Below are 17,266 nucleotides of genomic sequence, written 5' to 3' on the forward strand. Positions count from 1 at the left end.
TTCTTTCCTTCCTTCCTTCCTTCCTTCCTTCCTTCCTTCCTTCCTTCCTTCCTTCCTTCCTTCCTTCTTTCTCCTTGTTACAAAGAAACCTTGTGATTGCTTTAAAAAAATGAAAGATTCCCACGTAATTCCAATTCATACATAAATTTCTGAGGTTGAAATGGTGTGTCCTGCACTGTAGTTTCATTCAGCTCTTGGGGGTCTGAAGTCCTTTGTATGTTTTATTTTTCAAGAGTTACACAATTGAGTGTTTAACTCCCTAGACTCAATGGGGTGCATATGCTTTTGGCCAGACGTTTCAGATTTACTGTGTCACTGTCTGTTTAGGTTGGGACATTTTGGTCCTTCTTGCCATTGTGCTTTTTGATGCAGGATTTGTTACTTTGCACAAGCCCCACTCCCAGCCCTGGAGAAGGATTTTGCCGAGAATGAGCAAGTTCCATTTGTCACTGGATTGCTTTTTAGCAAGCTTGGGGGTTCTCCTTATAGTAACAGGACCAAGCGGGAGGAACTGATTTCACCCTGTGTGAAAGAGGAGTAACTCGATTGACATTCTGTTGTAATTTAGCAGTCGGTTAATGGCCACTTACTGGAAAATGTTACTAGGCTCTGCGGTGAGTGTTGTTAGAAACTGAATTACTCTGTGTATTTCCCCAGGGCCCTTTCCCCCCTTCCCTTGGAGTAGACACTCTGAGCTGCAGGATGTGGGACTGTGTTGCAATCACAGTTTCATTGTTCCTTTGTATTATTTATTTTATGTTCAAAAATAATTATATTGCTTTTAATGGCACCAGAGACTTGTGAAGAGCCCAAGGGGTGGGACAGGGGTCACTGGGTTATTCCTTGGGTAGCCCTGGCCTGCGGGTGCCTGGGGCAGCCTGTGAGACAGGTCTAGTTTCACACATGATTGATTTGAGTCACTCTGATTATCATTCCAGGTCTTTGTCTTTACCCATTAAATGATTTCAAACAACTAGTCACTTCCCTGGATTTTGTGTAATCATTCACTCTGTAAAACCTGTGACAGGCTGCAGAGGTGACAGAATGTGTTCCCAAGTCCAAGCTCGAGTAGAATCCTAGCTTTGCCATCTACTAGCTGTGCAACCTTGCGCAATTCACCTATTTCCTAGTGTCAGCATTCTCACCTATTAACAATCAAGGGTTTGTGTTTCCAGGGATGAGTGGAATGGCGTGAGTGGAGGCAGCAAATACAGGGACTGAAACATGCTAAACACTCATCAAAAGTTTCCTTCTTCCTTGCCAACTTAAACTGGAGTAGCAGAATGCCCCCATTCTTTGGGTAGGAGTGTTGGAAACCGAGGGAGAAGGCGAGCTTATCCTTTAATTTTCTTTTGACCTGGAGAAAACATCACCTTCTCCTTCCACACAAAGAAGACAGGTGTGAGTGCCGAGTGTAACCACGGTTACACCATCAGCCATATTGTAACCATGGGCTGCAGCAAGTCCAGGGAACCCCTTCTTCCTGCAGCCCTGGGGGGGTGGCTTGTTCCTGGTTGGATGGTAGAAAGCATGTTGCCTCCAGCTGTACTGAGTGTTTTGGGGAGAGCTGGTCTTCTTCCAGGGAACTCCACACTGGGAGGGCCACATCATTCCACTTCTGGGTCATGTTTTCAGCTCCTGTGCCTACTGGGGATCTCCATCCTTTCTGCTGTGATTGCCGCCAGCCTCCCGTGTAATTACTGTGGCTGTTGACTTTCTTTCTCCACGTGAGTGGAGGGAGTCTTCTGGGGCTCTTGGCAGCCTTGCTGCCTGGTGGCATCAGAGCCTGGATTTTTGAGGTCATGTAGATTCCTGAGTCTTTCCTTCCTCGCCCCCATCTGGATGGCATCCCTGGGTCCAGCCTACAGTGGCACTCGGGGGAAAGTGGCTGGCTGGCTCTGCTGGCTCCACACACGACTGGCACACACTGACGCAGCTGTGGTTTGCTTCTCTTTCCTTCCCTCCCCCTCTAGAGTATAAGAAGAAGTACGGAGAAGAACATGGCTCCTGCCAGGCTGGGATAGCAGGCTTCTTCACTAAGGTGGGTGTTGGCTGTCTGAGCAGTTCTTTTCTCTTTTTGGCGTTCATTTTCTTGCTTATTGTGATTTTGGCAATCCTTTGAGGTGAGTGAGACTTCTGGTGTCTCAGATACTTGAACTATGAATTGGTAGATGATGGTCCTCACAGCAGGAAAGGTGATTTAAATCTGATGGGGGCACCAGTTGGCCAGAGACCCCCGGACAGAGGGAGACAGGCTGGCTTATTCAGGGGATACAGCTGTTTGATGGTTTCTGTAGGAGTCAGCTTGACTCAGGCACATGGAAAGAGTCAATTTGGCGGGTGCGGATGAGGCAGCATTCAGCCAAGTCATGCCTCATTGTTGGTGGTGTGAAGACAAAGGTGTGGGTGTCACCTCATGGACACCCCATCTCTTCAGTGGAGACTTAGTTTTATGCATGATGCTGACCATTTCTTTTCCCAAATTTTGGGGGACTGTACACTTGAACACCCATGTGCCTGCACAGTCGCCTGACCTTGGCTGGCCGTGCATTTTCAGGTGCAGCCGTCATGTGTGAGTCTCACCTGCTGTAAGTTGGCCCTTCATTTCAACTCCTTGTTCTTTAGGCATTTTCACAACTACCTGCTGTGCAGAGTCCATGAGGGGCTCCGTGCATGGCATTGTCATCCATTTAGTTGCTAAGGCCCCCCAAAGTGCTTTTTACTTCAGTTCTAGTTCATCTGACATCCTATTAGTTTAACCTCTAAAACCTTTCCCTAATTTGACAGCTTTTATCACTGTCACCTCTTTTGTCTCCTCCATGCTTCTGGAAAAGCCACCCCATCATCACCTGGAGAGACACTGGCCCCAAATTGGTCTCCTGAGATCCATTATTACTTTTTTTTTTTTTACTGTGGTAAAATATACATAATACAAAAGTTCACCATTGTAACCATTTGAAAGGGTACACTCAGGGGCACTGCACACGCACTTTCACAGTGTTGTACAACCACCATCCCTGCCTTGTTTTAGAACATTCCTGTCACCCAGCCAGCATCCATTCTTGAACCCTACCATGTGTTCCTGCACACCAGCCCAAGAAAGCTTTCAAAATGAAACCTGTCATTCTGATGCCAAGGCTTCTCATGACATAGAGGGTTCTAACCCAGATCCTGCGTCTTGGCCCATGCCTGACTCCCTGAGCTCACCCCTGTCCAGCCCAGCTCAGGAGGGCAGAGAGCGCGCTCTGGTGTGCCGAGGCTGCTGATGAGCGTCCCCCCCAGCATCAGAGAGAACTGCCCACCTCCACGTCCGAGACTGCTATTTAAATTCAGAAAGAAACAGGCAGCTGGCAATATAGTGTATGATTCAGAAAGAAAATAGGAAAAGTCCGAAGGTAGAAGTTTTCTATTATCCTTCACTCTCAAACCAAGACATGGGAGATGCTTGCCTCCTAACCCCCATTTCTCACCTTCAGGATTCTTAGTACATCCCTTCACTCGAGAATCACTTAGGACAACCCGTCCTCCACAGAGTCCCATGCTAGCTAGGCCCTGTGAATGGCACTCCCAATTTTCCCAGCTGTTGAAGCCAAAAGTAAGATTCTTCTCTTATGACATTCTCCTACTCCCAAGCCACTAGCAAGTCCTACCACCTGTGCCCTCAAAACCTCCTAACAAAGATGTTCCTCTCCCTCCTTGCCCTCTGCTACCCCACTGCTCCGAGCCACAGTTGCCTTGCTCCCCCCACTGCCGAGTCTTCCCCTTTCTGTTTCCACTCCTGCCTCTGGACAGACTGGTCCCCACAGCAGCCAGAACTGTCTTTTCCAAATGAGAAAAATGCCAAGGTGCTCCTTTGTTCAGGACCTCCCAGTGCCTTCCCATCCCACTCAGAAAGGAATCCACACGCGGCCTTCCTACCTTTCCATCCTCATCTACTGTACGGTACTTTCAGTGCCTGCTAGAGAGCGCCCAGCTCTTACTGGCTGCCTTGTGCCGGAAATCCACACGCAGCTCTCTGTGCGCAGTGCGCGCTTCTTCAGAAGGGACAGCAAGGGGAGGACTTGCTCAGTCAAAGGAATTTTGATACATGCTGGCAAACTGTACTCCAAGAATGTTCACCAACTGAGACTCCCTGGGCTACGTCTGTCCCACATTCCCCCACCAACTTTCAAATTTTTGTCATTTAAAAAATAAACTCATTTTAATGTCTCTTTCCCTGATTATTAGTGTAGTTTAGTATTCTTTTAAAATATTAAACATTTACATTTATTTTTCTGGAAATCGCCAGTTTATGTTCTTAGTCCATCATTCTATCTTTTTCATTGTTCTACTATTTTTTTATAATTTGTTACAAAATTTTCAACACTGGCTCGGCGCCTATAGCTCAACCGGCTAAGGCGCCAGCCACATACACCTTAAGGTGGCAGGTTCGAATCCCCAGCCCAGACCCGCCAAACAACAATGACAGCTGCAACCAAAAAAATAGCCGGGCATTGTGGCGGGCGCCTGTGGTCCCAGCTACTTGGGAGGCAGAGGCAGGAGACTCGCTTGAGCCCAGGAGTTGGAGGTTGCTGTGAGCTGTAATGCCACGGCACTCTGCCCAGGGTGACAGCTTGAGGCTCTCAAAAATAAAAAAAATAAAAAAAATTAAAAAACAGACAAATTTTCAACACTAACCTCTTATCTGTTACATCTTGTTTTTTAAATATGCCCGTGGTGACATGGTGTCTTTATTATACTGGCATTAAATACTCCAGTTTGGTAAAATCTATCAATCTTTTTCTTTTTCTTTTCTTTTCTTTTTTTTGAGACAGAACGTCACTATATTGCCTTCGGTAGAGTGCTGTGGTGTCACAGCTCACAGCAACCTCAAACTCTTGGCTTATGCGATTCTTTTGCCTCAGCCTCCCAAGTAGCTGGGACTACAGGTGCCTGCCACAATGCCTGGCTATTTTTTTGTTGTAGTTGTCATTGTCATTGTGTAGCAGGCCCGGGCCAGGTTTGAACCCTCCAGCCCCGGTGTATGTGGCCCTAACCACTGAGGTACGGGCACCAAGCCCTATCCATCTTTTTCTTTCTGAATTCTAGACCTTCATCTTAGGAGGGTTATCCCTCTCTAAGAATCCACCTATATATTTTTTCTAGTACCTTTATAGGTTTTTTTTAAAAAAGATTTCTGTCTTTAATCCTTCTGAAATTTATTTTTGTATACATTATATGGTAGAAACTATATTTATTCTACATGTATAGTTGCTTGTTCTGATACTCGTTTGTTAACACTTTTTCCTGTCCCCGTTGATCTGAAATGCCATCCTGACACAGGCTAACTTCACTCTCTTCTTCCATCTCAGCATTTAGACATGTAATTAGTACACCTGTTATTCCTCCAGTAGGGCTGGTAATTTCTGACTAACAATGCCTGACTAGTAATGCCTGACTAGTAATGCTGGACTAGTAATGTCTGACTTGAGCCAACCGGTAATGGGGAAGCACTGTAAGGTCATAAGCAGGTGACCTGCCTGATGCGTGGCAGTGTTGTAAGAAGGGCCGTTTGGGTTGACCATGGGAGGACTTTGGCAAGGGATGGACCGGAAGAAAAGCTAGGTAGGAGGCTGTGGAGTAGGGCAGCTATGGAGCAACAGGGCAGATTTAGGGAGATGCTTTAGGAATAAAAATGATTGGAAGAGTTAGAGAATACGAAGGAAGTAGCAGGGGCTGGATGGCCAGAGGACTGTAGGGTGGAGGAAGAAGGTTTTGAGCCAGATTTTTGGAGAATAGTGGTATCCCTGGTGAAAAGCAGTCATCAAGAAGGAACCCAGTGGGAGAAACTGATGAATCTGCTTTCAGACCTGTGGAGAGGGCAGTGCTGGGACACACACATACATGTATGCTGGAAATATTTGGACATAGACTGGAACCTAGACTGAATTAGAAACTTAGATCTGGCCCTTGCTGGTGACTCTGCTTAGCATAGGGCCTGGGGGAGATTCCTCCCTTTAGATGGGAGCAGAAGGCAGATTCTTTGCAGACACTGGAGCTCACCATGGATGATGGTAGAGAACTAAGGGAGAGGAAGAGTTTTTGGGAGGGAGGTGTCCTTAGGGTCTCACAAGCTGGCTAGTCAGGGAAAATAAAGGTGGTGAGGCAGGACAGAAGAAGGAGTAGAAGGAGGCAGGGTGGGGTGTGTCCAGGTGACCTTGCAGCTCAGGTGATGAGGAACCAGAGCATCTGCAGCAGCTCCAGGCTTGGGTATGCAGAGCCCTGGGTGACCTTAGTCCTTCTGCATGTACTGGCTGAGCTCCGAGTACACAGAAGTGGGGACATGGTGGGTGTACAGATTGAGGGGGAGGGGGTGGGCGGTCGCCAGTGGGAAGGCCGCCCTGCTGGCTGCCACGCAGTCCTTGACCCCAGACTGCTGTCTTCTGGCCAGTTTGGGCTTTGGCCTCTGCTTTGGTTCCCAAGCTTTTTGCCTCCTTAAACCCGAGGTCTTTGAACTCCCTGTCTCCCTTGTTTCTGGAACTTCAGCTGTTTGTGGCTGAGCAGGAAATGAGCTTGAAGGGGTCAGGCAGGCACTGCTCCCCTCCTCTGCCCTCCTGCTGACCTCTTCACTAGGGCTTGTCTTTGCTGTGAGCTAGTCTGTTCCCTCACAGGGGACACAGCTGCTCCTCAGGGTGGACGTACTTTTGTGGCCTTCTGGACATGGCCTTGTTGCCCTGAAATGTTCTGTCCCAGGGTGCTTGCTTGACCCGCTGGTCAGTGACCTTAAGCTTATCAAAGCTATCTGAGTTATGGATGCCACCTGAGCTCTAGCGTGTCATTGAGGATAAGGGAGAATTTTCTGGTAACTTTATTTATTTTTGTAAGACTAGGCTAATAGAGGTGACAGGTACTTCTAAGTAGTAAGAGAGGACTTGAACCAACCTGGCCAGCATCGGAGCACTACTGTAGGAGCTTCTAGCACAGGTCCCAAACATTCTGCTTTCCCACTCATGCCCCTTGCCATGTGCAGATAAAGCCTGTGGCTTCTGTCAGGCACACCCAGGTGCCCCATGCACCTCTGGAGATTCTGCTAACAGATGCATCTTGGGAAAAGACCCACACTGCTGGGATTCCAGGAATATGACTTAGATGGTGGTGGCCTTTGCTTGCTGAGAAGCTTCATTTATGTATGTGACATTTGCACTAGCCTATGGGGTGGGGAGGTAAGCACTGGTCACATTTTCCTGGCACTTGTGAACAGCACCAAAAAGGGCACAGGCATTATCCGTAGTGGACAGAAAAAAACAAACACGAGGGATTTCCAGGAAGACACTGTCCCCGCCTCCCACCCCAGCCCTGAGAACTGCAGGCTGTGCCCCGGGTTGTCTAGTCTGGACGGAAGGAGGAGGAGGTGTGAGCACTAGGAGGAGAGGGGAAAATAACCAACAGCTATTGGTTTTGAAGGTTTCTGGGGAGAGGGCTGACTTTGTCCTGCCCTCTTTGTAATATTTGAGAGGGGATACAACAATGTGTTAGCAGTGGGTTCATCAAGTCATCGGAAAGCGATGTGTCTGCTGCCTGGTGTCCTGAAGCGCCTTTGCAGACCTGTACTGATGCTTGAAGCTCTCAGTTATAAAGCGTTACAGATGGAGATGGCTCTATGCTGTATAAACAGCTGCGGCCAAAGATATCACTCACAATGTTCTTAGGTGCCCTTTGTGTTTGGACATTGATTACAAATTCCTTTCTAAGCTCAAGGCCATGAAAAAACTGTCTCTCTCCTTTGATGAACTGATCATTTGTGTTTCTCACACTCTTTCTAGAGCTAGCAGAGCAGACGAGTATACAGAGAATGAATGAAAGCACATACCACTGTTTTCCCAGGGGTGAGTCCTGAGTGCAGAAAGTCTCTTTTTATTGGACAGTGAGATACCTCTGAGAACATCTGGCTTATCTTCAACAGCTTTCTTTGAGGAGAATAGACTCTCAGAATCTTAAAACAAAGTGTCCATCAATAGTCATTTCTTCCTGAATTACCAAAAGGAAACCACACAGACCAGAATCTACTGGCTTTTCTTCCATCTGAGCTCATAATTTACTCTTTGTTAAGGCTCTTCCCCAAATTGACCATGGAACGTATGTTATTCAGGGCCTTATCAGAAACTAGCAGCTTCTGTTGGCGGGTGGGGCAAGCTTTGCAGAGAGGCAAGCCTGGGAAGATCTGTTTCTGAAATACAGAACAGGGTTGGGGACTCTGATGGCCTTGCTGGTGTGTGTTTCAGGTCACAGGACCTATAGAGCCTGAATGGCTTGCATTGTTGTGGTTTTGTCTGCAGCTGAGGACCTTCATCTGGAAATTGTATTGTCTTAACCCTTTTGGATAGGATGTTTTAAAAATACCTTGCACATTTCATCATCATCTCACCCCAAAAATGTTGCACAAAGAGATTTTATTTTGTATCCAGCAAGAACTCTGGTAATAGTAGGTGCTTAATAAATATTGGTGAGTGAAAAAATTAATGATTTCACTAGAAAAACAATCTTGATGATTTCTTATGGCAGTATAGATACTTTAGAAAATATAGGTAATCGGAAAGAGGGGATTCCCTGTTGGGGAAGAAAGGACAGGAAGCCGGGACTATCTGATGGACGTGAGGACTGCCCACCCTCCCCTCACCTCAGCATGGCATCTGCACAGCAATGCTCTGTTTTAATGCTTGCAAAATGTCATCTAACAATCACATTTGGTGTTTGTGTGGGATGACTTTCTTTCCGATGTTTAATCACTGTTCTAGACTTGCCAGAAATCAAAGTTGATTACATTTACTAAGAACAACCAAGTGCACTATTTTAAATGCAGGAGTCACTGACTTTTTGACAAATGTGCATAAGCGTGTTGTCCCTACCTCGATGAAGATTAGAACATTTCCATCACTCTAGAAAAGTCCCTCCTGTCCCTTTTCAGACAGAACCCCCTTCTTTATGCCATGCAGCCATTGCTTGGATTTCTGTCACAATAGATAGGTTTTGTTGATTCTAGAACTTCATATGAGTTCTGTTTTTTGGTTGGTGGTGTTGTTTTCCCATCAATGTTTTGTCTAAGATGTACCCACATTTTGACAGGGTTTTAAAGAACTGAAGGTTACCCAAGCAGGGGAGGTGTGAGGACATTGCAAGCATGGAGGTGAAGAGAGCAGAACATGCTCAGAAAGCCAGGATTAGTTTAGAGGGTTCCAGGGACAGTGGCAGGAGAGGAGCCTGATGTGGCTGAGAGAGTTGGCAGTGTTGACTTTTACCTAAGCCTGGTGCTCTTAGAAAGTAGTCTGTTCTAGAATTTTGAAGATAATTACAAAAGCTTACAGAGATAAGCTTTAGGGATGAGGGGGGAGTGTGAGACTGATTGATTCCAATAATCTTATCACTTAGTGGAAGAAACCATGAATGCTTTGGGGCTTATCCTTCTGGTCCTTTTGGTTGCTTATCTGTTTGTATGTTTGTTTAACAAATCATGATCGTAGTGTACATATTGTTTGGTATGTCCTTTTAAATTCACCACCACTTTGTGATTACCTCTCAGTGTCATTAGATCTTCCACAGTGTTTTAGAATCCATGAATGAATGTACCGTAATTTAGAGTCCCTGTTAGATATTCATGTTGTTTCCAGCTTCTCTTATGCTGGAAACATGACACATATCCTTGTGGGTAAAATCATTAGATATCCGTGCTGACTTCCTTAGGTAACTGAATCCTTTTTGGGCACTTAGGACTATCATCAGCATTGGCCTTTTGATGGTTTTGTGGCATAAGCTTGCTCTCAGGCCTGTCAACCATTTCCCACTAATCTGATGCTGAAGACAGCTGTGCCTTTTTTTTTTTTTCTTTTTTTTGAGACAGAGTATCACTATGTTGCCCTGGGTAGAGTGCCATGGCGTCACAGTTCACAGCAACCTCAAACTCCTGGGCTTAAGTGATTCTCTTTCCTCAGCCTCCCAAGTAGCTGGGAACACAGGTGCCTGCCAAAATGCCCAGCTATTTTTTGGTTGCATTTGTCATTGCTGCTTGGCAGGCCTGGGCTGGGCTTGAACCCACCAGCTTCAGTGTATGTAGCCAGTGCCCTATTCATTGAGCACCAAGCCTATCTTTTGTGTTCTTGAGTCTGTCTATTTATTTTATTTTTGAGACAGAGTCTTACTCTGTAGCCCTGGGTAGAGTGTCATGGCATCATAGCTCACAGCAACCTCAAACTCTTAGGCTCAAGTAGTCCTCTTGCCTGAGCTTCTCAAGTAGGTGGGACTATAGGTACCCACCACAATGCCCAGCTAGTTTTTCTATTTTTAGGAGATGGGTCTTGCTCTTGCTCAGACTGGTCTTGAAATTCTGAGCTCAGGTGATCCACCCACTTTGGCCTCCCAAAGTGCTTACAGGTATGAGCCACTGGGTCTGGCCCTAGAGTCTGTTTTAATAGTAACACTGCTGCTTTCTGCCTGCGGTCTCTTCTTACAGTTTATGTCCTTCCTCGCCTGTGTTCACTGATCTTGGGGTTTTATCTTCCACATCTGCAGTGGCCATAGCGGCTGGAAAACTATGCTGTGGAACCACTCCTGAGAGGAGGATCTTGAGTGAGGACTAGAGGGGATTTTGCGAAGCTGATTTTGATCACTATTTTCCTTTGCTGTGTATCAAGCAGAGAGGCCTTGCCAGGTAGTGGGGCTGGCATCCAGGCTAGGAGAGGTGTTGCTGACTTTCCATGAGTGTTATTTTCTGAAACCTGTGGCTTAGGACAGTGTCGGTGGTTTGCTGTCTCCTTTGTGTCAACTTGAAGAAATGAGTGTAGCCTCACTGTGGATAGGAAAGGGGCCTGGCCTGTCGTACGTTTTGTCCCCTTACTCAATCATCTTCATGTCTTTAGTCCTGATAATCCCATCCTATGATAGAATCCATAATGCTAGGGAATCTGGTGAAGTATTTTTTTATTGCTGGAAAAGTCCTTGGTGTGATGTATTTTAAATTTAATTCTGAGTTCTCTCTTGTTGTAACTGTGGCTCTCATCACACCCCCTCTTCCCCTCCTTACCTTTCTTCCCTGTTTATCCTTTGAATTTCTTTACTGTAGGAGCTGGTGGTGATGGGTGCTCCAGGGTCATTTTATTGGGCTGGGACGGTCAAAGTGCTGAACCTTACGGACAACACCTACCTTAAACTGAACGATGAGGTGATCATGAACAGGCGCTATACCTACCTGGGTGAGTAGCTCAGGGAGATGACAGGTAAGGAAGGGGGAGTGGGTGCGATTCCCACCAAAGTGCTTTCTTGGTGGAAAGAAGACTTAGTTGTCTTTGACATCTATTGTTCTAATTACTCATTTGTTCAGCCAGGGCCCCTTAACATCTAGCCCCCTATATAGAAGGTAGAGAGGAGAACAAAGGAGGAAACTGAGGTTGAAACTGTGTGATCATGAAAAAGCTGATGGTAAAGCCTCCGGGGAAGCAAACATCTTATTTTATTGTTACAGCAATTACTCAGGTTCACATGGTCAAAGACAAAATGAATGTCATAGACTCCTGGGTTTTCAGGGCTTCTCTTTGGATGGAGTCCCTGCTTCCTGGGCACAAAGCTGGTTGCAAATAGAAATAACAAGGACCAGAAATTATCATGGCAGATGACAACTTAATACCGAAGTTTAATTAAGGACTCAGAACAATTTCTCTTATTTTCTCAGCCCTTTTAATCTTCTAGAAAGAAGATAGACACAATTTAATTTAGCAGCCATCAGGCAAGAATGATGCCAGGCTAAGGCCATGCCCATTTACGAACAGAGGCTGCCTTTGCTTGTGTAGATGATAATTACAAGACTCTTTTCTTTAATCCATGCCCTAAATGCTATAATTCTGGACTGAAAAGGAGGCTAAGTTTAGGCCTGATGACGACAAAGCAATGCTCTTTCACACTCATTACACATAAATCAGGGGAAGCCCCTCACCTCTTTTTTTGCATAGAGAATTACTGGGAATTTCTTGTTACGTGGGAGCAGGGAGTTGTGGACCTGCCTTTTCCTATCTAACTGCAAGTTTTTTTGCCCAGTAGCACAGACCCAGTGATCCTTCTACTCGGGGTCTCGGGGATGTTTGCTCCTATACGCACCAGCCCCTTAACGCTGTCTCTTTTAAGCATTTATTCTGTCAGACTCTGGGCATTATTTCTTTTAATCCTTGAAACAACATTATGAGGTTGCTATAATTATTACTATCCACAGTCTATAAATAATGAAACTGAGGCACAAAGAAGTTAATATGACTTGTCAAAGTCAAATGGCTCCTAAGTAGCAACGTTGGGGTATAATCCTGTGGTTTCTGAGCATAGCCTGAGGCAGAGCTCCTCCTCCGTGTGGCCACTGAGACAGCGCTGCCACTGGTACTATGCTGGGAGCACCTTGAAAGTGGGAATGTTGTCTCACAGTTCTGGGACTTGGCATGGCTCTGGTGGATAGTAGAAACTCAACACAGGTTCACTGAATCAGAGAACCAAGAGAAGGCAGAAGAAATCCTGGTTTAGATGGCAGCTCTAGCGCCTAGCCCAGGTCCTTTGAACCTCAGGGCTTGTGCGTTCTCCCTGTATACAGAACAGAGGCCCTTATCTGCTGTAGGGATTAGCAAGGATCAGTTCAGGCTTTGATATCACTCATAATACCCTTAAGTGATATAAGCCTCCATTCTGAAGAAATCAGCCACATGGTGAATAGGAATTGGTGACAATATGGTGTCATCACAAAACTCAAACACCTTATAATCACAGCATTAGGGTTTGAGGGTGATGACAAGTTTGGAGACTATCTAGTAGCCTGCACGGAGTTTATGCTGGCCAGAGGGAAGTTTTCAGCCTTCCCAGCAAGGCTCCCAGAAAGCATGAGACCTTTAGATTAAGCTCAGACGTTTCCCTTTGTTTCTAGATTCCTTTTGTATACAGATTCTTTGACCATCCGTCCATGCCAGCTTCTTTTCCCTTCTCTTAGGAAGGGATATGCTATGAGGATAGATAATTAAGTTTGCAATTTCATCCTAGAAAAAGCGATTTTGGAATTCTTTTTCCAGAATGGCCATCATAGCTGTTGTAGTACTCAGTTAAACAATTAAGTTTGCAAACTCATCCTAGAAAAAGTGCTTTGAAGGGTGGACTAGGCACCGGTAATCAGTGCATAGCTTCTGAAGAAGAGTACTTCAAAGGTGACCGCAGTGATATTCAGCAATGAGGTATGCAGCACTTTTTCCGGGATGAATTTGTGAACTGAATTGTCCGATCTAACTAGGGGGACTTCAGAGAAACACGTTAGATTTAAATCTTGCTTGTGATCTTTGGCATGTAGTTTAACTATGTTTTGTCTGTTTCCATGTTGGTAAAATAGAAGAAGCAATAATACCTTCTTCAGAGAGTTAGATAAAAGCAGGTAATGGTACCTAAAGATGTGTAAGAATGTTCATAGCAACTTTATTCATAATAGCCGCAAATGGAAAACAACCCAAATGCCACGTATAATGGGAGGATCAATAAAGATATGATATATTTATACAATGGGACATTAACCAACAATAAAAAGAAACTACTACTATACTCAACAACATGGATGAATGTCACAGATGTAATGATGTTGAGTGAACTTCTAGAAAAAAGGAAAGCTAATATATAGTGACAGAAATCAGAATAGTGGCTATATTTGTGGGGATATTGACTGGGAAAGGGGACAAGGGAAACTTCTGGGGTGATGGTTCTATGGTGATATTCACTTTCTTGATCTGAGTGAGGTTGCATGGTTATTCACATATGTACACATTAATTTCTACATATCAGATGTATGTACTTAACTGTATGAAAATTATACTTTGAAAAGAAAAAAAAAACAAAACTGTATTTAGCACAGTATCTGTCCTAAAGAGGACCCTCTGAAAAAACTCTCTCCTGCCCTGATGTTCTTGGGAACGTGCCTTGTTTTGAGATGAACCATTTTAGTCTGAGAAGATTGACAGCTGCCATTGTTCCCTGGTAGTATATGTTCTGAGAGTAACTGAAACGTACCTGTCCAGATACGGGACATGATTAAGAAACTTTTTCCTCTGGTGGATATTTTTCTTTCCTGTCCTTCTTTCTCAACCCTGTGCTTGTTTTCTGCCCATCCTCTTCAGGCTACGCAGTGACCGCTGGCCACTTCTCTCACCCGTCTGCCACTGACGTGGTAGGAGGTGCCCCACAGGACGAAGGCATTGGAAAGGTGAGGGGGAAAACTTGTGGAATATCATGTGGGGGGGTCAGACAGAAGAGGGGAGCTTGCTGCCCCTGTTGTACAGGTTTGCCAGCTGACTTGGACCCAAACCTGCTCCTGGGTGGCTGGCAGGTAAATGATGAAGTTGTGAGGAACTCCCATAGTCCCCTTCCATTCGAGGGTTTCCCTTGAAAGCTCAGAGTGTGAATAGATATTCATATTCTCCATTTTCTGCACATTCTCATCTAAGGGTCTTAACAGCTGTGTGTGTGATTTATAAGACTGACCCCTGGCATCATGGTGCCCTTTAAAGGGATGGCATCCAGTGATGTTCACCTTCAAATCCCCATCCTTCCAAAGCCTTTCCAAGTTTGGTTTTCACTGAATGGAACCAGGTCTGAGCTCAGATGTATTTGGGCCTTTATTTATGCCCTAATTATTTTTCATATTATTTTCCCAATGTTTTAGAAGGAACATTAGGTTCCTGAGACTGGTTTAGTCTAAATGCTGGACTGGAAATATGTGGATCTGGCTTTCCCTGAAAGACCCCATGGATCTGGGGCTGTCTCAATCCCTTTTGGAGTCATGACCTCCAAGTGGCCTATATAGTTCTAGTTATATAGAACTATGCTTGTTAGTTCTTCAGTTTCAAGGTACAGGCAATCCAGATTGAATAGGTCCACATGGGTCAGGAATCTGCATTTTTAGCAAGCTCCTTAGGTTGTCTGATGGAAAAGACTGAATGGAGGAATCAACTGTATATCTGAGCCCATGGGGTGGACCTGTGATAGAGTCTGGATGAATCTCCTGGGGCTCAGAGAACTGAGGTCTAGGATCTGGATTGGCCCAATGGGCTAGACTGCTGTCCATTGGAGCCTTCAGCCACACTGTTAGGATGGTCAGGAAGCTAACAATCCACCCAGATGCCTAAACTTGACTGAGATGTGTTCATGAGTGTTATTTCTGTGGTTCCTCCTGGTAAGAGGTTAGGAGCTAATATCTCTGGAGCATGGGCCTTCTTCCTTAACATTGATGCGATGGAGAAAGGTTCTTTGAAAATGAAACCAGATAAACCAAGGCTCTGAGAGAAGGAAGGAGAGGTCATGCAGATGACCTGTGGTAACCTTGAGAGAGAAGTGAGTCTTTCTGAGTCACATGAATTTCTTTTCATGGTAGAGGAAAAATGTACCAAGAGCTATCTCCACACTGATGGAGTCTTCTGGATGAGGAGTTGGAGGCCAGCAGGCATCTCTGCAATGTTGGTAAAAATGCTCACCCCCAGCTCACAGCAAGGCAGATGCCTCTGTGCTGATGACAGAGGCTGGGACTGCTACAGACTTCATTACCAAGGGTCCCAGAATGGACTTCTGGCCTTTAGGATTTTGGTGGTTATTCATTTCTGTTGTCAGGGCATTCATGCTAAGCATTGTAGATCCTTATACCATGTGAGGATCATCTATTCTGATTCATTTGAGACAATCTTCCCAGAAGATGTTACTTGAAAAAAACTTCCATTGTCCAGTGTATTCAGGGAGTTAAATGCCACTGACTATCTTTGCAGTGGAGATTCATAGTTTAAATGTACATGCTAAAGGCACTATAGAGTTCCACAATCAAGGAATTGTGCTATGTTTAAATCTACATTTCACAAACCAATTCATATTTGCCCAAGTGGATCTCATGGCTCTATTATTATATGAAATCAGTCTTGGAAACTTTTTCACCTACAATATTCACATCCATCCCTTTGTCTTATTTTGTGATATCGATTAAAGCTCTAACTAATAGAAATAAATGAAATATTTTAAGAAAAACATATTTTTCTGAGACTTGGATTATTTACTAGTAATTGGGAAGCTCCTTGGGTCTTTTTTTGTGCATAGTTTCTGTAAATCATATAGTTCAGGAGCAGTGGAGGTGATTTGATTGCTGCCTCAGGATTGAAGGGCAAGGTTTTTGCAAGATTGGTTAAGAAGAGCTCTATGCTGACCTCTGCATTATCATCAGCCAGCATAAGCACACCTGCCATGTGCCTGGCCTTTAAATAGGACTCCCAAGAGAGTGCTGGTCAATATCTTTGGTCATTGCTTCCATTCTAATTAGACTTTTTTTTTTCTTTCCGTAGGTTTATATATTTAGAGCTGACCGAAGATCAGGCACCTTAATTAAGATTTTTCAGGCATCAGGTAAAAAGGTGAGGTTCTTGGTATAAATGACTGTTTTTTGTTTGTTTGTTTGATTGTTTGATAAATGTGATCATGTGATTAGTTTTGAATTTTTAGAAAGTTGATTTGAAGGCCCTGCATATGCCCTGCATTTATAGGGTGGTTCTGTCTATATTTCGGTGTCTTCACCTTCTCAGCAGTGTGTGCAGCCTACAGATTCATGGGATTCATTCTCATTTTAGGAGATATCATGTAGCAAGATGAGTTTATATACAGCCAAGTGTACAGCACAAAGTTTTAAGAAGTTGTTCATAGTTCAGACATTCATCAAAATGACTAACATGCCCTTCTCTCTGCCTTTCTCTGCCTTCATCTGTCTCATATTCATGATCTCCACCTCCAGGGAGAGTTGAGTTGAGTAGCTGAGTTGAGTAGTTGAGTTCCAGTAGCAAGCCCATTGTGTCTATATAAGTGATTACTTTCGAAGCATGCAGGTAGTCAGATGCTTCTCACTGTCCCTCTCTCACCAGCCTAATGCTGTCTTTTTCCCCCATATCCTCAGCCCTCTCCTATCACTGCCACAGGGACTGTTGTCATACAAAGAAAATCCAAACAAAAGTCACCTAATGCCTTTTAGTTCAGGAGGCTGCTCTGAAGTTAGTCCTGGCTGAGGTTTATCTGCTTATATGATCCTACCATTTCCTCTCCCCCAATCCTCTTCTGCTTCCTGAAGGTTTCCAGTACCATGTTTCCCCGTAAATAAGACACTGTCTTATATTTATTTTTTCTCAAGAAGACACACTAGGGCTTATTTTTAGGGGAGGTCTTCCTCTCTGCCAAAATGCATGGCGTGGCTATGCAACATATCTGC

At 44.8% G+C, this 17,266-nt stretch overlaps 1 protein-coding gene across 1 annotated transcript in view; it reads left to right on the forward strand.

Annotated features, from left to right (window-relative positions):
• ITGA9 (integrin subunit alpha 9) overlaps positions 1-17,266 on the forward strand; it is a 346,390-nt gene that overhangs the window by 38,683 nt on the left and 290,441 nt on the right. Inside the window, exons 5-8 of the mRNA XM_003781794.3 lie at positions 1,974-2,041; positions 11,093-11,222; positions 14,154-14,239; positions 16,356-16,424. Of these exons, the coding sequence (XP_003781842.1) occupies positions 1,974-2,041; positions 11,093-11,222; positions 14,154-14,239; positions 16,356-16,424 (353 nt within the window). The remainder of the gene's footprint in view (positions 1-1,973; positions 2,042-11,092; positions 11,223-14,153; positions 14,240-16,355; positions 16,425-17,266) is intronic.

The sequence above is a fragment of the Otolemur garnettii genome, unplaced genomic scaffold, assembly GCF_000181295.1.
Source record: "Otolemur garnettii isolate 467f Iridium unplaced genomic scaffold, OtoGar3 scaffold00002, whole genome shotgun sequence".
Classification (NCBI taxonomy): domain Eukaryota; kingdom Metazoa; phylum Chordata; class Mammalia; order Primates; family Galagidae; genus Otolemur; species Otolemur garnettii.